Raw genomic sequence first — 20,458 nt, forward strand, 5'->3', positions numbered from 1 at the left:
GCAGCTGGGTGCACCAGCTTGGGGGTTTAATGGGATGTTGCTCTTTTTATGGGGAGGTAGGAATAGGTGTGCTAGTTGAAAGGATCCAGGTAGGAACAGGGGAAACAGGGTCAGATCTTTAGAGGAAGGATGTCTGTGAGTGCTGGGAACATGAATGGAGCCCCTCAAAGAGAGTGCATGGCTTCAGAGGATGGTATTCTGAGGGTCCAGCATCTGCCAGGTGTTTCCTTGGCATTTAAGGGCTTTATCCCTCTATTCTCCTCATTTAAATTCCCACTGCTGTCATTTCGGGGCAGTGGAAGAGGAAGTGAGAACCACAAAGACCCTGTGCTGATTTCAGCCTCGACACTCTCCGGCACCTCCACCTTCAGAGCCATTTTGTGATTCCACCCCTCCCCATAAAGCCAAACCTCCTCACCTGTGCATTTCAGTCAACTCCATTGCCAAGGAAAACTTGATCCAAATGACTGAACTCCACCGAGCTTCAGAGACCAAGGAGAACTTTTCTTTTCTGTACAATCAGCCTCCCTAATCTCCACACCATACCAAATGAAAATTTGCATGTGTCCCTGGTTTATTCAGACCATCCGTGCGCCTTGATGCAGGTCTAATAAAACTCAAAACTAGGTAAGTTCTTATCAAACAAGGCTCAAAGAACTCTCTTGTGTTCATCCTTTTGTTTTTCATCTTCTGAGTCCATCAGGACCCTGCCGAAAGGCTCAGCAATTCTTTGCTCAATAGCCACAGTGCCACAGTCACTGGAAAAGCCACAGATCTTTCCTGTCTCCCTGCCCGGTGTTTTGCTACAATCATTTTCCTGACTCCTTCAAGTTGGGAAGAAACCAAGTGCTCAAAGCTTTCTGTGAGATCCTGGCTACTCTGGAGTCAGGAATTTTCCCCTTGTTCTAATCAGAGGGAGTTAAATTTTAAAAGGCTTAAGGACATCCATCCCCACGAGAAAGAGCCATCCCTTGGGAATTTGGGAGAAAAGAATTTGGAAGCATGTTATATTTTAATACAGCTAATCCAAATAAATAAATAAATGAGATGCCCAGCATCTGGAAGAAATAGTGGGAGGAATTCTCTGTGCAATATTAGAAATAAGCAGCTCTTGACATAGCTCCTCCTGAGCCTGCCAAGAATTCAGCTCCTTGAAACAACACATGAGCCCCTACTCTTTTCTGTGGCAACTCCTGTGCTGAAGATCCACTACCCTGAAAAGGGGAACGGCTCAAGAGTCATTATCATATCTTATCTTGAAACAACACCTTGGTGGTGTTGATGAGAAATCTCATTTTAAAAAATTGTTTATCTCTCACTCAGTATTAAGTCCCCAATGTCAAGAGAATTTGTCTCCTGTGTCTTTTATTTATGCACTCCCAGAACACAAATCTGTCGCATGATCCCAGTTTTAGCTGAAATAAGAAATCCTCATCACACTTAGGGTTCTTCAGCCCGAGAATTTGAAGCTAAAATTGGGGAAATACCATGTAAGAAAATATTCTTATGGTGCTTCAAGCCAAGAGCAGAAGGAGAAAAGCTGGAAATCTCATAAGAAAGTCATGTGAGACTCATGGCTGAGTTTTCCAGTATAAAAGGGTTCAGATATGTGGCACGTGTACGTGGACAAAACCTGAATTTTGAAACATTTTGAAAAAACACTCCTTAAATTGAGCAAGACTGGCAAGATTTAAAGTATTCACTGCACAGTCTTGGTGCCCAACCCTGTCTTATTCTACAACCAATATTTGTTTTATGACAGTAAGAACCTTTTTGCCATCTCTTCTTTGAAGCTGGGAGATTTACACAGGGCTGCTAGAGTAATTTCAGATTTATTGAGGTTTCACGGTGTCAGGCAAGGAGTTGTTGTGGAGCTACACATGGAGGCTTCCACAGCTGAATTAATTCGACTCCAGAGCAATTCTGATGCAGCAATATAACCTGACCCTGTAAGATGAAGATAAATATCATGATGGATGTGGTTGTCACACCGTTCTCCTGCATGGCAGAGACAGAGGTTGGAATAATGAAGTCTTGGTCTCATCTTCATCCTTTTTTTTTGTCACCAAACAGATTCTAAAGAACCTCTCTGTGTCCAGTGACTCTGAAAAGCTCCTGGTCCTCAGCATCAGGTGAGCCTGATCCCAGCCACACCTCTGCTGCTGCCAGGTTTGTCAGTAACAGCAAACCCATCATTTCTTTGGCTCCCTCAGAGAATTTCTGCAGGAAAACTGCCCTGTTCCCTTGTTGCAAGAAGGGTCATTGGCACTTGTCATTTTGGTGGGTATTTGGACTGAGAAGGAGCTCTAGAAAACACAGTAAAAAAGAGTGCAGATTTCATCAGCCCAATTTTTACTGTTATTTAAAGTGAACTTGGCACTGGTGAAAGAGCTGCAGTCACAGAGGCTGAACATATCTGTCTAAAAGCATGAACAGGACAAGAGGACAAGAGGTTTTCCCAGAAGCTGGTCATCAATCATCACTTGTAAAACCTTCCCAGCATCAGGATTCTGTCGTGTGAACCTGGCAGGAGCACAGAGCAGAGATCAGAGAGGGCCCAGATGGGAAGGGAGAGCAGTGGAGTGCCAGGAGTTCTGCTCAAAGCCACATCCACTGACCTACACTGACCCAGCAGGGGATGTGTTCTGATGAAACCTCAGAGTGATGGCTCTGACATCCCACCATCCTCTCCAGGTTTCAGCTGTCCCAGGCTCAATCCATGCTGGGTAATTATCTCCACATCCTACCCAGAGATACCTTGATCTTCTTTCCTGTCTTGATATGGTTTGGATAAGGAGGACAATGTTGAAAACTAACTCGAGGGGACAGGGTGTTGACACCAATTTTTCCTGGATGGTCTCTTCTGACAGCAGAGCCAAAGAGGAAAGCCAGTTGGTCTTCAAAGTGTTGCACTTAGCTCCAGGCAAATTTGGGACCTGCACCAGTGTTATCCTTTCTCAGAAGGAAAAAAATCCAACAGGTCGTGAGACAGCAGCATCTGCTCTCTGCCTGCACCTCTCACACACTCAGATATTTATGAAGGTATTTCACATATGACAGTGCTACAAAAAACACAAGGCACTACAGAGGTAGCCTGTGGTGCATTAAAATAGAGACCTTCCCCCCAGCTTGGCAGATGTAATCGAATCTCTGATTTCCTGGGAGGAGATGGAGCACTTGTCCTGGGGATTGGAGTGAAATGTCATTCCTTCTCTGCAGAGCACACTGCATATTTCTCATGCTGACAGAGAAGGAGCAAATAGCAAATGTGTGCTAAGGGGAAATTAATTGCTGAGGAGGAGAGCTATGGATGGCAACCATCACATGAGAAAGAACTTATCTGTCAGTCCCACAAGGGCTCAAAGCTCCACTTAATGAACATTTCCCTCTCAGTGCAACACCGGGCTCAAACCCAGGATGAGTCACGGCCTCTCCTTTATCCTCATGGTAACATCAAGGTCTTTTTCAGAGTCAAAATCCTCCACATGTTAATAGTGAAAATAAACATAATTTTACAGTGCTCAACGTCTCGTCCAAAGAATGAGACTTTCTTGCATTAATCCAGATTTCTTATCAGCTGCCAAAATTCACCCCTAGTAAACCATTTTCTGAAGTGGGAAAACACAAACCTGCCCAATATTTCAGCGTATTTCCACTTTCAAAGTAAGTCCACTCAGCCAGTGATAGAAAACCTCCCTGAATTTCACTGAATTCTCAGTGAAATTCAATGATAGAAAACCTCCCTGAATTTCACTCAATTCTTCCTGACAGTACAACTGTGGGAATTGTATACAAGCTGATTTGGGCTTTTGGGGGGGGCTTTTTTTTGTTTGTTTGTTTGTTTGTTTTTCTTCCTTCTTACAGCAGCTTTTTGCCTGCATGTTGTATAAGTTTGGCTGGTTTTAAAAGATTTTTCCTGAAGCAGGTACTGCATTTTCTGAATGTGGTATTCCCGTGTCATTGAATTTTCTACATGCTGTTTTCCAGCTTTATCATGTTTCAACAGTTCATGCTGGTAATTTCCTGAACAAAATACTGAATGTATATGAAATCTTGCTAAGGTGAACAAATAAATTATTGGGGGGGAATGGATGCTTTGGGATATGTGAGCTGTAAGTCTGGTGGTTTTTTTTTTTCTCCAAATTATTCATACAGTTTTGTCTTCCCCCTTTCAACAAACATTTTAGGCAGACGATAAGGTAAAAATTCTTCCCAATACTTCTGATCTTAGTGGGGTTTAGTTGGAGCAAGGTGCAAACTGAATAAAGGAATTAAACTTACATTTCTACTGTAAAATTTTGAAATTCTTAAAAAAACCTTTGAGCAATTTTATTTGGCACCCAGGTCCTTACTCTGCTCTTTCAGCTTTCTTACAGTAAAACATCAAGTCCCAGATGAAATCCAGCTCATTTTGCTGTTTTCTTTATAAACAAACACCAGCAGAACAATGCTCATCCATTGTCTCGAGTGAAACCCTGGGAAATGCTATTTTTCCTATTTTTTTCTCCTCTCCAGACTATTTATCTACTTCAATTACTCCATTACTGTTTATCTACTTCAAAAATCACTTTTGCTGCTACCAGATAGCAAAAAATATGAAGGCAATAATCTAAAATTTTTGTTTGCTGCTGTTCCCTTTATGGAAAACAATATTTCAAGCAAATTCAGTAAAACAAGCAGCTTGTCAGGTTCAGGCTGGTGAAGCAGAAGTGGATTTGGAGTACTCAGTGCAGGAAGAATTTCCTCACAAGGTACACACAGAGAACTCGTGCCAGTTCAAACAGGATAAATTCACATCCCCAAAAAGCCTGTGCATTCCCATCAACTGCCTGAGGAGTTGTATGAGAATTTATGGTGTGTATGAGAAATTATATAGAATATGAGCAGCCAAACCCCTGCCAGCGCAGAGGAAAAGGAACATGCACTTATTTATGAGCACTGAGCCCAGACCCATAAATTGCCTCCTCCTTTTGCCAAAAGCACAGGTTCCATGGGGCTGTTAGCAAGCTATTTTCAGGCACTTCTATGCCTTAAACTCTGTTGTTATATCCAAGGAACATTTGATTGGGAATTCAGCTGCCTGATTCTGAATGCATGACACATACCCCAAAGAGAGGCAGTTAAATTAAATTACAAGGTTTGGTTGGGTTGTTGTTTCATTTGTGACATGCCTGCTGTGTCTACCCAGGAAATATCTGAATATAAATCTCATCCCAAGCTATATTTCTATATGGATCTGGACATATTGCAAGTCTCCTGATGATTCCTGAGAATGATATGCCCCTAGTGCTGCCAAGAGATGATGCCTAACCCCCCCCAGAACCCCTGGTCACCTCCCTTGTCATGGTGGGACCCTGGCCAGATGCCAGGCACACATGAAGGTTTGCTTACCTTCATTTGTCACAGCTGGGCACAGGAGAGGGAAAATGTTAACAAAGGGCTCATGAGCTGAGAAAGGACTTCCACTCTAAGGGCAAAACAGGCCCAAATTTAAAGCTACAAGGTAAATTTGTTATTAACACAGTCAGAGGAGGATAATCCTATTGTTCCCATTGATACCATTGATCCCATCCCATTGATGGCATTGATGCCAACCCACACCATCCACCCCATCCCATTGATCCCAATGTAAAATAAGCCTTGAAAACACTTCCCCCTCTCCCCCCCAGCATCTCCCCCTTTCCCACAGACAGTGCAGGGAGACAGGGCGTGGGAGTTTGGGTCAGTTCATCACCTGAGTTCTTTTGTTTGCTCAGGGAGAGGAGTCTTCCCTCTGCTGTGCCATGGGGTCCCTCCAATGGGCAGTCTTCCTAAAATTGCTGTGGGGTGGCTCACTGTCGGAACCCCGGCCTGGTTCAGGGGCTCCGTGTGGTGGAAAAGTCTCTCCTCCAACCCGAGCTTCCAAAGAAAGGCTCAGCAGTCTCTGTTGTTGGTCTCAAGGCAGTTTATTGCAAGTTATCTAAAAGATTTTCTCCTGGGGCTGCTGTGGTTTGCTCAGAGCTCAGGCAGAGGCACACACACACCCTGACATCCTCTCTGTCCCCTAATTTCTTCTTTTCTCCCTCCACCCAGGGTTGCTGCTCTCTTTTATATGGTACATTACGTGTTACATGTTCACAGTTTTTCCCAATGCCTATTCCCTATATTAAATGGTGCCTTTCTACTCTAAACCAACCTGTGAGTGCCAACATCACCAAGAACATCGAGGTGAGGAAGGAGAAAGAGGGAGGACAGGGAAGGCCCAAATCCCAAATCCATCTTAAACCCTCTGACCCCCATGTACAAAACCAAAACCCCCCCTGTACAGCACTCAGAAATTCTTCCCTCTACTTTGTGACTACTTCTACTCTAATATCTAAACTTTTGTGACTTCTTGTTCTCCCTGCAAGGTTGGTGAATCATTCCATGTTCAATCCTAAAATCACAGCTGTTTGCAGCTGCCTGCCAGGGTCTCAAATGCTTCTGACCTGGGCCCGGAACCTCCAGAAATGTCTGAGGGACATTTGGAGTTCCAACAGGTCACTAGTCCATGGGGTGCAGTCCTCTAAGGACAGGCTGCTCTAAAGCAAGGGTTCTATTCTCTGTGTCTGGAAGCAAGGGCCCTCTCTCTCTATTTGGGTCTCCCACTCAATCACAGCTTTTTCCAGTACCTCTTTATCTACTGACTTTTGTTGTTTTCCCTCACTCGTCCTCACTTCCTCCTCTTCTCTGACCAGAAGAAAAATTGATGCTTGTAGATACAAGTGCCACCAATGCAAAGATCCTTGCATGATCTCACAGTGCTGAGAGGTTGATCTCATAAAGTTGCAGGGCTTTGGGTTATGTCCCCTCTGTTGCCGTGGTTGGTTCATAATACGTTGGGTATTTAGGAAATAAATTTATTATAAATAAAAAGGCCCATTTCATAGCCAAGTGACAGGTTACAGCAAATCCCAAAGCACATAAATGCCAGGGGCTTTTTGCAGTTTATAAAACCTTGTTTCTAAGTTTATATAAAACATCCTGCTGGCTTTGCTTTGTGTTTTTTAAAGAACTCTAGGACTCAATCCAAAGAGCGCTGAAATGGATGGAAATCCTATTATTGATTTAAGTAATTTTTCAGTCCAGGATGGATGCACAGGGAGATGTCTCCAGCCAGGGATGAAGGGCTTTTGCCCTCTGGTGGCTGTTGCTGAATGAAATATCAGGAAAACTGTTCTAAAACTGGATTAGGAAAAAATAAAACCCACCAGCCAAGCTCAGCGTGCTGGGAAGGTGAGCCTTCAGTGACAGAGGATGTGTCTGGTAGCACTGGAGGAGCTCCCCTGGAGCAAAAAGGGCAAAAACTTAATTTTTTCTTTTTTTTTTCCTGATATCCCCCCTCTCTTTTGTTCCCAGATTATGACCCAATCAGCTACACAAAGTGGGAGATTTTTCAGGGCTGCACTGATGAATCCTCTATTATTCACCATCCCAACACAACTCTGCAGCACTACAAGAGTGATATTTAATAACGACAGATTGCCTGCCTAAAAACCACAAAAGGTCTGTGCAGGAGTTGGGTTCCACCTGTGTTTGCTGGTCAGGGTGAAGAGACCCTCTCTACTCTTTGATTGAGGATTTTTGCCAGAAAAACACAAGTGAATAAAGTTTTCACTCGGGTGCTGAGTCCTATCCATCACGAGCTGGAACATTTTTATTCCCATGCCTCCAATGTTATTTTGGGAGAGATTGATGAATTCAGGTGCTGTAAAAATAGTCTGCTGCAAACAAACAGATCTGTCCCTGGCACACTGGAAGGAGGAAGGGTGTCACCTGCAGGGACACAACCTCGGGAGCACTGTGAGGGTGAGGAGGGGCTGGGGTGGAATTCCCAGAGAAGCTGTGGCCGTCCCTGGATCCCTGGAAGTGTCAAGGCCGGGCTGGATGGGGTTTGGAACACCCTGGGATGGTGTCCCGAATTAGAGGAGGGAGGTTGGAAAATTAATGGTGATCCCTCCAAGCCTCCTGTGCTAGAAGGGCTCATCCCCATGCCTGATTTGGGAGAGTTTTTTCACTCTGTTTCTTACAGTATAAAATTCCCAGGAGATTTTATTGTAAATGCAGGCAAAGCCAATGGGAAGAAATGACGATGTCTGCCTCAATTCAGAAGGCTGAATGATTTCTTTATTATAACTATGCTAAAATACATTAAAATACTATAGAAAAAGAAAGTTACTAAAACTACACACTACTTTCTCTAACACAACTCGTGACCCTCTCCAGAGTCCAGCCCCAGGTGGGTTGGATTGGCCATCAGGCTCAAACAATCCTTACCAGAATTTAATTAAGCACTCACCCCAGGTAAGCAATTCTCCAAACACATTCCACATGGGAAAAACAAGGAGCAGAACTAGAAATTGTTTTCTCTTTCATTTCTCTCTGTGCACCTCTATGAAAAATCCTGAGAGGGAGAGAAACATGCTTGCCACAAGATTTTAAATTGTCTGCTAAACCCTGGTCACGTCCCCCAGGGTCCCCCCTGCACCCAAGCAGCAAGGCTGCTCTGACTTGTTAGAGGAAAAGACAAAATAAAACTGGATTAAAGCACACATGTGGGATATTTCATTACACCATTATTCAGGATAATGCTAAATATGGTGGCTTTTGGTCTTGAAAAGCATCATACAAAAATGCCAAGGCCTTTATGCTTTGGAAAGAAGTGATGTGAACATGAAGGGACACAAGAGCCTCAGGAAAAGAATAAAAACTCGATTTAAACGCGGGTATCTGGTGCCCTCCTGTGGAAACGAGAGGAGCAAATCCCGAGTGGATTTAATGAGCAGATCCTTCTCTGCTCTGGAGCCAGGCTGGGAGAGCTGAGGCTGTTCACCTGAAGAGGAGAAGGATGCAGGGAGAGCTCAGAGCCCTTCCAGTGCCCGAAGGGGCTCCAGGAAAGCTGGAGTGGGACTGGGGACAAGGATGGAGGGAAAGGACACGGAATGGATTCCCACTGCCAGAGAGCAGGGCTAGGTGGGATTTTAGGAAGAAATTGCTCTCTGTGAGGGCGGTGAGGGGCTAGGATGGGTTTATCAGAGAAGCTGTGGCTGCCCCTGATCCCTGGAAGTGTCCAAGGCCAGGTTTGAGCAGCCTGGGACAGTGGGAGGTGTCCTTGCCCATGGCTGAACCTTTACCTTCCCCCATGTCCTGCTGCTGATGGTGCTGAGCAAAACCAGCAAATGTGGGGCTAAAAAAAAAAGGAGGAAAACGGATCCTAAAGCTTCTATAGCACAGTGACATTTCCTGCTCTGCCACCAAGGGATAAATCAGGCTGCATTGTCCCCATCTCTGATAACTGACAGCTCCTGTTCCAGGTCAGAGTCACATTCATCACCTCCTTTATTTCTATTCCTTTCAGCCACAGAACACTCCACTGATGTTAAGGTCAGATTAAATCTAATTTGGACTTTACACAGTGGGCCGGCAGAGAATCAAATTAACACCAATTAACGAGCTGTGGGCTGCCAGATCAGGAATTACCTGGATTAAGGGGCTGCCCAAATAAAACTATTCCTGTGCTCCTGTGAAGCAGCAAACCAGGGCTGTCCCACTGACCCAAATAACCTCCTGAGCTTTCTCCCTGCCTTGATCCCACAGCACATATTTGGTTTAGATCTGGCTGCTGGCAATCCTTCCTGACCTTAAAACCTTCTCTACTCTGCCAGTTCCAACAGCTTTCTGAGTCCCTGACATTTATTTCCTCAGGAAGAGGTTTCTTCCATTTCAGTTCAGGTACTGGAGGAAAAAATTAATGATAGAATAAAACCAAGCAGAGGCTCTGCATATGTTTGTTAACTGAGCAACAGTGCTTCAGGCTGAATGCATCTTTCACTGGGATATTATGGTTGGGATTAGCTGATAAATCTTATATAGAGCTACCCACCAACCCTGCTTCATGTCATCTGATTGCACAGATACTAATACTTAATTTAAGATGTGAGTAGCCAAATAACAGCCTGTCACTGGTGCCAGAGCCAGGATCCTCATGTTAACCAGAGGTCTCTTCACCAGGGGATGACCACTGACCCCTTCACAGCAGGTGATAAGGAAAAACCACTCTGTGGGGTGCCAAGTTTAAAGCTGTGTGGAGGAAGCTCAGTACATTTCACAGAGCACCCCAACATCTGGGTTTGTTCAGATGAGGAACAAGAGCTAAAACTCCTCACAAAGTCAGTCACAAACTTCAACTGTCCTCAGAGTAGGGGGAAGGTCCCCCAGAGGGTTGAGCTGGTGGGTCTAGGGATGCAACATCCAACATTCTGAGCAGCTGACAGGGAAGCTTGACCCTGTGACAGTGGAATCCAACCACCACCCCAAGTTCTGCTGGTGGCTTTCCTGTAAAACCCAACGACCACCACAGGAAGCTCCACTGGTGTTTTTCCTGTAAAACCCAACAACTATTCCCCCAAGTTCCACTGGTGTTTTCCCTCTAAAACCCAAACATCACCACCCCAAGTTCCACTGGTGTTTTTCCTGCAAATCCCAAGCACCACCACCCCAAGTTCCACGGGAGCTGTTCCAGCCAGCTCCAATTCTCCCCACTCAGCTGCTGCCTGTGGCTCCTATTTACAGCTGTGCTTTTTTCACCATTCCTTGGCTGGCAGAGGGTCTAAGCAGATCCACACTGCGGGGCTGAGAGCAAGGCCAACACTTTTAGGGGCTTTTGCTCACAATCCGTCAGTGATCCGTGCAATGCAGGATATTTCAGCCAACTGTCTCAGCTTTGCCAAAAGCTGTTTTAAACGAAGTACCCTCAGTCACAGCTCACTTTCTCCAGAGGAAACTACTCCAGGGCCCATCAATTCATCTTCAGCATCACCACGGGAGCTCCTCCCCAGCTCTGCCCCTGCACAGCTCCACCTCAGCCTGGTTTTCAGGGCTGGTTGCCCGTGCTGAAGGCAACAGCCCAGAATGCAGCGGCACACAACGCGCAGGTACACAAACTGAAACAACAACATTTCTTCTTTATTAGGAGTTCCCATGGTAATATAACACAGAGTTCTTAAGGAATAAAACACAAGACTTGGGGCTGGGATGGGGGGTTGTTTTTGCCATTGAGACAATGATCAAATATCAGTACTCCTCTTTGTCTACACACATGATCAGCTTTAGCACTTACAGCTCCTCCACTCATGGTTCACAATCACAAATCCAAGGGTTAAATCCAGCTAGTATTAAATCCTACTTTTTTCTTTTTATTATTTTTAGAGCTTCAAGTCACTGCGGTTAATTAATTAACTAAGTCATCGTCTTTTTTTTTTTTTAGCATTTACATATGACATTCATTAAACAGACACAAAGCGAACGAGCTCTCACAGAAAAAAACATGCTTACATAGCCTGCAAAAAACTTTTTTTTGTGATTTTTTTTTCCTTTCCTTTTCAAGAACAAATTAAAATTTAACAAGTAATCATGAGTCAGTGAAGGAAAAAAAAAAAAGGAAGACTTAAGTGAATACTGAAGAGCCGCAAGTGTTTCGTAGAATTGAAACGGATCCACAATTCTTTTTTTTTCTCCCCAACTCGTTCAAATTGATTTTAACATACAGGTGACAAAGAAAAAAAATTAAAAATGAAAATAGCTGCAATATATATATTAAGTTCATGGATTACTTAACAAAGTGCAAACTCTTTATGCAAAACTAGAAGACCCAGGAGTTGAACCTAAATGCAAAATGCGTGGAGGAATATGGCAAAGTTTTTCTTAACTTTCATGTTCAAAGGGGCCTAAAGAGTTTAGGTGCTGCAGCTGGGAAGGTTTGGTAGCTAAGTAGCTTCCAGACACTTTGCAAATCCCAGCATTGATACCTCATAACAACAAATTCGGTATTTGTTTCTTGAAAGCCTTCATATATATATATATATAGATATATATATAGGGTTTTTTTCCTCAAAGAACCTGTAAACACCATTTAAGAAAATACAAGTATGGAAAAACAAGGTTGATGGAGATGGCAAAGCATAAAGAGAAGAGGGAGCAGAAGATGCAGCCAAGTGGCAGGGCAGGCAGACAGTGGAGGCAGTGCTGTGGTAATAAAAGCTCTCTGTGCCAAGACGAGTCCTTGGGACTGCTGAGCCCTCCAGCTATGCCTAAGCAGGGATCTGACAGTGCAGGTTGATCCTCCATGTCCCAAAAACAAGAAGCCTCCAGTCCCAGAGCTACCAGACCTTCAAGCCCAGAGGGTGGTTAAACACCCAGACCCCAGAGCTGAGGCATTCCTTTAAGGACCACTGAGGGTCTCAAATGCTGGGTGGGGAACAGCCAGACCTTCCCAGGGGGATGTGCAGGATTCCTGCAGGGCTGAGTAGCTGTGACATTCGAACAAGAGATTCTCAGCTGCTGGGGACCCAGCCAGCTCTCAGTTACAGCAGCTGGACTTGGACTGGAATTGCCACAGGTGCTCAGCACACACTCCCTGACTGCCCTTTGAGAGCTAAAGATAAACCCTCAAAGCTTTAAATAACCTCTCCTTGATGGCCAGGGAGGGGGTTTCTGCTACAAAAACCTTTCAAGCAACATGTTGCTCTTTGCCCACAGCTCCCTGACCATCCATACCCACCTTCAGGGGCAGAAGAAAAACTGACTGCTACAAACTCTTCCAGATACTCCATCCCAGCAGCTTCAGATGGTGTCCAGCTCATCTGTTTGCACCAGCTCAAGACATGATGGACTGAAGATCCTATGGACCTGCTCCATGCCCTTACTGCAGCTACGTGACAAGAAATGGCTGGAAAATGCAACTAAGGGACACCTGAAGTACCAGGGTGGCAGTGGCAGTGACACTGGCAGGAGTCTCTTACTTGGATGAGGTTTGGGAAGAACAGGGAGACTCCCAGTTCTCAGATAAGGCTTCGTAAACACAATGATACAAACATATTAAAAACACACACACAAACATTTAAAAAGAAGTTTCCTCAAGGACCTAATCTGCAGCAAAAATCCAGAAGAAATAAAGAAACCAAGGAAAAACCAAGTGAACAGAACGGAAGTCCCCAAGGATTCTGGCTCACTCGCTGGCTGGGGTGATGTTCTCTGCCATTCCTAGTGCTGCCTCGTGTTTCTCTCTCCTGGCAGCATCTAGTGAGTGACCTCAGAGCTGGTGGTGGAGAATGGTCATGGACAGGCTGGGATTCCTGTCCCTCCGTGCTTGCCTAGCTAATTCTGCTGGAACACAGAGCCCTACAGAATATCCAGTTTAAAACCCTTGAACTACTCTTCTGCTTGACATTAAAAAAAAAAAAAAAAGCTTTTATGTGCATTTCTTTTTATTTCTTTCTTTTTTTGTGTGTGTGTGTGTCTTGAAGGCAGCTCCTGGGAAATTCACTTTATCCTTCCTTTACTAAAAGAAAGATGCTGAATAGGACAGAGACCATGTATCTCAAATACCCTCTTTACATTTACTCTTTTCATGTCAGAGGTGTCAAAACAGGGTTTATTTCTTTAAATGTGTAAGGGGCTGAGGGGGGAGGAAGTGTGAGGGGTTGGTGAAGATGAGGAAGGAACCTGAGGGGACTGAAAAGAGGCGCTTTTACTTCAGCCCCTCCCCACACTGGGTGCCCGCAGTAACCGTCACAGGCTCTAAAAGAATCAAAAAGGGTCTCCAGGTCCCCCCCAGGTGTACCCAGCGGGCACAGGAGGGTTCTTTCCTTAGCCCAAGCTGGTGATGTTGGCACGGCCGCCCGGCGGGGCCACGATGCGCTGGGTGGTGCGGCGTGGGATGTTGTCATCGATCTGTGCCCCTGTGGGAGAGAGAGGAGGAGTCACCAACTCTGCCAGGTTTAAAATCCATGTGGGTGTGGCACTTTGAGCCCCTTAAGGGCTGCATTTGCTCTCAGAGGGCTTTTCCAGCCTGGACCATTCTGTGATTCTGTCTTTGGAGGAAAAGCCTTCACTGGCCCACATTGCCTGAAATCTGCTGGAATCTGTTCTGCATTAATAACATCTCTGCCCTGAGCACCTGAAGCAGCAAGCCCTGCACAGCAAGAGCTGGATGAATGATTATCCCTTAGCCAGCTCTCCTATCCCTTTCTATAGTCTGCCCTTCTTGCAACTGCAACACCAGCTGAGAAATCAAACCTCCCACATCCCAGATCCACAGCTGCTCTCAGCTGGCACAGTGTGTCATCTTAAAAGAAAAAGGGTTTTTTGCTAGAGCCCCTTAAAACCAGAAAATTCCCATTTCTAAACACAGTTGGCATGGTCTTAAGCTGAAAGAGGGCAGAGTTAGATGAGATACTGGGAAGAAATTCCTCCCTCTGAGGGTGGAGAGGAGCTGGGATGAAATTCGCAGAGGAGCTGTGGCTGCTCCATGCCTGCAAGTGTCAAAGGCAGGTTAGATGCAGCTTGGAGCAGCCTGGGATAGTGGAAGATGTCCCTGCCCATGGCAGGAGGTGGGACTGAATGGGCTTTAAGGTCTCCTCCCACCCAAACCATTCCAGGATTCCATGATCTGCCCTCTCTAGAGACAGCCAAGGGCTGAGCCCAGAACACGTGGGAGTGCTCAGCATTCATAGGACATTATGAGAAGAAGCAGGAATTTAGGACAGCTCCTGTACTACTCTTCTCCCTCCCTAAAGGGAAAAGCTCCCAGCTCCCCACAGCATCTCTGATTCCACCCCTATCCCAGCTCAGAACATGGGACCACAAACCAGCCACGATTTCAGAACAGTAAATCACTCAGCAATAAATCATTCCCAAAATCACATACCAGACAAGCTGAACCCGGACTGGTGCAGGTTCCTCACGGGGGGTGCCTGCTGTTTGGCAGGAGAGGTCTTGGCTGAGGACGCTGGTGTGACGGTTTTGGGTGTCACCGACACCTCACAGACGGGGCCATCATAGAGGCCTCGGGGCACCCCCCTCAGCTCAGCCAGCTGCAGGGAGAGAGAGAAACACTGCTTTAAAATACAGCCACAACACTGCCTTAAAACAGCCACAACACTGCCTTAAACACAGCCACAACACTGCCTTAAACACAGCCACAACACTGCCTTAAACACAGCCACAACACTGCCTTAAAATACAGCCACAACACTGCCTTAAACACAGCCACAACACTGCCTTAAAATACAGCCACTACACTGCCTTAAACACAGCCACAACACTGCCTTAAACACAGCCACAACACTGCCTTAAACACAGCCACAACACTGCCTTAAAACAGCCACAACACTGCCTTAAACACAGCCACAACACTGCCTTAAAATACAGCCACAACACTGCCTTAAAACAGCCACAACACTGCCTTAAAAACAGCCACAACACTGCCTTAAACACAGCCACAACACTGCCTTAAACACAGCCACAACACTGCCTTAAACACAGCCACAACACTGCCTTAAAATACAGCCACAACACTGCCTTAAAACAGCCACAACACTGCCTTAAATACAGCCACAACACAACCTTCAAACACAGCCACAACACAACCTTCAAACACAGCCACAACACTGCCTTAAACACAGCCACAACACTGCCTTAAAATACAGCCACAACACTGCCTTAAAACAGCCACAACACTGCCTTAAAAACAGCCACAACACTGCCTTAAACACAGCCACAACACTGCCTTAAACACAGCCACAACACAACCTTCAAATACAGCCACAACACAACCTTCAAAAACAGCCACAACACTGCCTTAAAATACAGCCACAACACTGCCCAACACCTGCCCAGATGTGGCTCAGCCAGGGATACACATTTCAGGATTGGTTGTTGGTAAGAGAATTTGAAAGTACACAGCATCCCCTCTGTACTCATCCCTGGGGAGCTGCTCTCTATCTGTATTTATTTTGTATCTGTATCTATTTTATAGCTATATTATATCCATATCTATATTTATATATCTATATCTATCTGTAACATAATTATATCTGTATTATACCTACATCTATATAATGTCTATTTCTATTTAATATCTAGCTCTATATCTGCATTATATCTATATCTATCCTATATCTCTACCTATATTATATCATATTTATATAGCTATATTTTTATATCTATATCTGTATTCTAGAGATATAGATTTAAACATTCTATATCTGCATCTACATCTAGTTCTATTTTATATCCGTATCTATATAAATCTATCTATACAAAACACATCTGTGTCTCTGTCCAACCCAAACAGTTTTGCAGCAAACAACTATTTTCCTACAAGCCAAAACCAGTGTTTGTGCAGCTCAACCCCTTCCACGATGGGAGAGTTGAGGGGCCCTGAGTCCGTGGGCACCCCAAGGTCCTTTGCAATATGGACTTGGCGGCTCTGCACTCCCAAAAACCCTTTTGGATCATCCTTGCTGTGTGGTACTGTGAGTTTGGAACAGGTTGCATTCCTATTTTGGATTTAGATTTTTGTGCAGGACAAGAGGCCTGATAATTAGTGTGTGCTATGGAATGTGCTGTGGCTCCAGCCAGTCTGTCCCCTGGCCCAAGGGTGCTGTCCTTTAATGATCCTAACCTACCTGCCACTGGATTAAAGGCTCCTGACAGGTCTCAAATGCACCTGATTACTCATCCCCAAAAAGTCGAGCAGTGCTGAGACCAGCAGGGCAGCCCAGAGGAGCCAGGCTGGCTTCAGCTGCCAGCCCTGGGGCTGCCGATTGGGAAAAATGCAATTACTCCAGCTGAGATGCTGCCCACTTTGATTTATGGGTCAGACATGTATTTCTGTTGGAGGACACAGCAGAAACCAGGGATGTGTTCTCCATGGGGCTAAATTATGCCAGGTTGTAATTTTGATAACTTGCAATTTCTTCAAAAGAACAATCAAAGAAAGATAATTGCAAGGAGTGGGCCAGCAGAACCAACTTGTGGCCAGCAGAACCAACACAGCTCAGGAGTTGTCCAGGAGAGGGCAACACTTCAAACACCAAAATAATTTTTTCTCAGAAATTATTTCATCTGTAAATAAGCTTCTTCATTTCTCAGAAACTGAGTTCAGTGTCATCTCCCCTGTCAGGCAAATTCAGGCATATCAGAAGACAGGTTCAGTTTTGAAGGGGTGCATTTTACAGAATCACTTTCCAACTATTTTAGCCTCTTAAAAATAGAACACTGCTCCTTTTAAGCAGTCTGTAGGCTGTGCCTGTGACTCATTAGTCACCAGACAAGAGCATCTGATTGTATCTGGCAGAAGGGAAAGCAGCATATCTGTAACAATAAATTACAATTCTAAATTGCTGTTGAGAACTTTGATATATAAATGCTAACGCTAACTTTTCCTGGGACCTCTGGGAAAGAAAACACAGGTTTTCCTGTGACAGGAGAAACCTGGTGGGTTCTGGGTAGTCTGACTCAAATTCGAGGGTTCCTGGACACATTTTCAGTTTGGCTGTCCCCAGACAGAGAAAAATTAAACCTGCAAAAAACCCAAGCTCAACCCAAAGTATATTCCTGTAATGACTTGAGTGAAGAGCAAAAGTGAGAGAGGAATGAAATAAATGTGGCTGCCATCCAGGGAACAGCAGTGTTGCCCGAGCCAGGGGACAGCATCTGTTTTCCAGCCGAGAACAAATGTGCAGCCAAGCACTGCCACTCACCCTGCTCCTGGCTTTGATGCGTTTGTAAACGAAGTCAGGGAAGGGTTTCCTGGGGATGTACCTCCCAGAGCCCTCGGTGACGTGCAGATTCCCATCCTCCAGCACGATCTTGCCCTGGCTGATCACCACCAGGGGAGACCCACGGCACTCCATGCCCTCGAAGATGTTGTACTCCAGAGACTGCAGTGAGCAAAAACAGCACATGAAGCAAACATATTCACACAGCAGGGCTTTAATTAGCAATCACTGGGCATGCTAATTGCCAAAATTTTAAGCACAGATTGAAGCAAACTCAACAGTGCTTACCTGAGCTGTATTTGCTGTGATTTAAATAAAGGCTGCTTTTAATTATCAGTCTAAGTTTAGGGGTTTATTAATGCAAAATTTCCTTTGAAATAAGGTTCATAAAGAATCCCAGAATGGTTTGGGCTGTGAGGGACCTTAAAGTTCATCCCATTCCAAGCCCTGCCATGGGTTGGGACACTTTCCATTATCCCAGGTTGCTCCAAGCCCTGTCCAACCTGGCCTTGGACACTTCCAGGGATGGAGCAGCCACAGCTTCTCTGAGGAAGAGAAAAAACAGTTTCAAATGAGAGCCTCCCAGTTTAAATATATTTAGGCACCTATCTCTGCTGAGCTGGGGGAATATTTAGGAGCCACAGGAAGCTTTATGTGAGTTTCCTACTAAAAAGAATAATTTGGGGAAAAATCTGTCTTTCAAACCAGTGTTTTGGTTGATGGGTCAGGGACCAGGACAATCTTATTTTATTTTAATGGGATTGCTGATCCTCAATTAACTGGATTTGAAACATCACACCACTGAAAAAAAAGGCGAGTTTGAAAGAAATCACTGCAAATGTGAAACATCCTGGAATGAGATGCACTGCAATCATGTTACTTGGGGACTGTTACTCCAGTGACCATCTCTGAGTCAAATGCAGGTCTTTTTTACCAAGTTAATGATGGAGTTTGCCCTTGAAGTATGTTTTAAGTATGGGCAGGCCTGAGTGCAGCTTTGCAATTAGCCAGACCAGTGGTTAAACTGAGTCTGAACTATGTCCAGCCTGAAAAAAAACGGGGTGGTAAAGGAGGAGGCTGGGTCAGGAGCTTATGGATTGGGCTGCTTCCAAGAACAACAGCAGCCTCCCTCTCCAGCTCCTGATGCTTCCTTGCCAGAGAGTGGCAAGAGCAGTGTGAATTCTTGGAAAATATCCCTAAGTTGCTCAAACATTTCAAAAACTAGCAATCGTCCAAGGCCACATAATCAGAGGGTGTCCCTGTGCCTGACTGTCAAGGGGCCTTTTGTTTTCTGCTTGGCCAAACCAGGATGTCTGCACTCCAAGGGCATCACTTGTATCAGTTTCTCCTCTAACACAAGGCATTGTGCAGTGTAAAACCCATAAAATTACAGAATTTCAGAATCATTAAGGTTGGAAAAGAGCTCTGAGGTCACTGAGTCCAAGCTGTGCCTGATTCCCACCTTGTCACTGGCCCAAAGCACTGAGTGCCATGTCCAGGCTGCCTTCATTGGACACCTCCAGGGACAGGGGACTCCAAACCTCCCTGGGCAGCCCCTTCCAATGTCTAATCACCCTTGCCATGGAGAAATTCCTCCTGGTGTAGCTTCAGGTGTGGCACCAGGTGCAACAGGCAAAGCGGTGACAGGGGACAAGGCCAGAGATGTGTTTGTAAGCAAACAAGCTGTGACTGCCCGGCTTTTCAAACTCTTGGGAATGAGGGCCCTTGGTCCTTCATGCTCTTGGCACAGCTTAAGGATGCAGCCTTTGGCCACAGCTGAGTGCTGGAGCCTCTTACACACTGTCAGGGTTTTGGGGGATCTGCAGCTCTCAGCAGACAAAAACATTTGTGAATGGAGCTGGTCCTCCTTTGCCTTGCCCAGATCCATGGCAAAATCACAGAACCAATCCTGACTGCACTAGAGCATATCCCCAAAAGAGAAAGTCTATGAATTCTGTGTCAGGAAATTGAAAAAGCCCCGTTCATTTCCCAAAGACAACAGCCACTAAATAGAAATTACTTTCAAGCACTCCACCCAAACTACTTCCAGCTCTCTGAGCCATTTTCAAGTACAAGCCCAGGTTCAGATCATGAATTGTAGCACCTAAAAGCAGTGAGTCCCTGGGTTCCCTCTTCTTAAGTCATTCCTCTCCAGATTGGAAGGAGTCTGGAAGCACCTCTGAGGTGACTGAAGTGACCAGACTCCTGGAATTCCTCTGTCAGAAGCCTAAGCAGTGGCAGGATGAAGCAAAACCATTTGTGATCAATTCTGGCAAAGAGTTAAGTCACAGGGAAGTGAACCAAACCTTTAAAAAAAAAATTATGTTTCCTGTGAATGTGCCCGGGGATCCAAGTGTGGAAGAAAATTTTGCTCCTTCAGCTCCAGAGTGAATGAAAGCATTCATGTGAAGAAAGAACAAGCAGGTTTTTTTTTCGCCAAGGAAAGATTCCATAGGTTCATGGTCAACAGCGAAACAAGTTGTCAACAAATGCCAACAGTGGCTGCTTTGTCTGAGACAGGGCTTGAATGTCACAGGAAAACTCCAGCCAGGCCCCTGCACTGGAACCACTCTGCAGATTCCCACAGGCTGAGACAGCCTGGCCACTGCAGGGGCCAGGTGTAAGGCAAGGGACCCAGCAAATGTCCCTGAGAGTGCCACCAGTGCAGGGGCTGACAGCCACAAGCTGCAGAAGAGCTAAGGGGAAGGTCTGGTTGGTTTGGGTACTGCCCTTTGCTAACGTGGGTGTGACCACCAGGAAAATCCTGACTCCACACACATGTGCCAGATCAGTGGGTGGTATAAATCCATTCAGATCTGGGCCAGATTTCCAGAAAAAGTGTGTGCAAGCTGATAACACTTCAGTGAAAAGGGGCA

The 20,458-nt window shown here is 45.3% G+C and overlaps 1 protein-coding gene across 2 annotated transcripts in view; it reads right to left on the bottom strand.

Moving 5' to 3' along the window:
• Window positions 1–10,962: 10,962 nt before the first annotated feature.
• The window catches only part of DPYSL2 (dihydropyrimidinase like 2), a 57,202-nt gene continuing 47,706 nt past the window's right edge, over window positions 10,963–20,458 (bottom strand). For both annotated transcript variants that reach the window (XM_021546272.2, XM_021546273.3), the window contains exons 12-14: window positions 17,565–17,744; window positions 14,726–14,891; window positions 10,963–13,757 (exon numbers count right to left, since the gene is read on the bottom strand). In XM_021546272.2, the coding sequence (XP_021401947.1) occupies window positions 13,666–13,757; window positions 14,726–14,891; window positions 17,565–17,744 (438 nt within the window). In that variant the 3' untranslated portion in view covers window positions 10,963–13,665. The remainder of the gene's footprint in view (window positions 13,758–14,725; window positions 14,892–17,564; window positions 17,745–20,458) is intronic.

Source organism: Lonchura striata, chromosome 32, assembly GCF_046129695.1.
Source record: "Lonchura striata isolate bLonStr1 chromosome 32, bLonStr1.mat, whole genome shotgun sequence".
In the NCBI taxonomy this organism is placed as follows: Eukaryota; Metazoa; Chordata; class Aves; order Passeriformes; family Estrildidae; genus Lonchura; species Lonchura striata.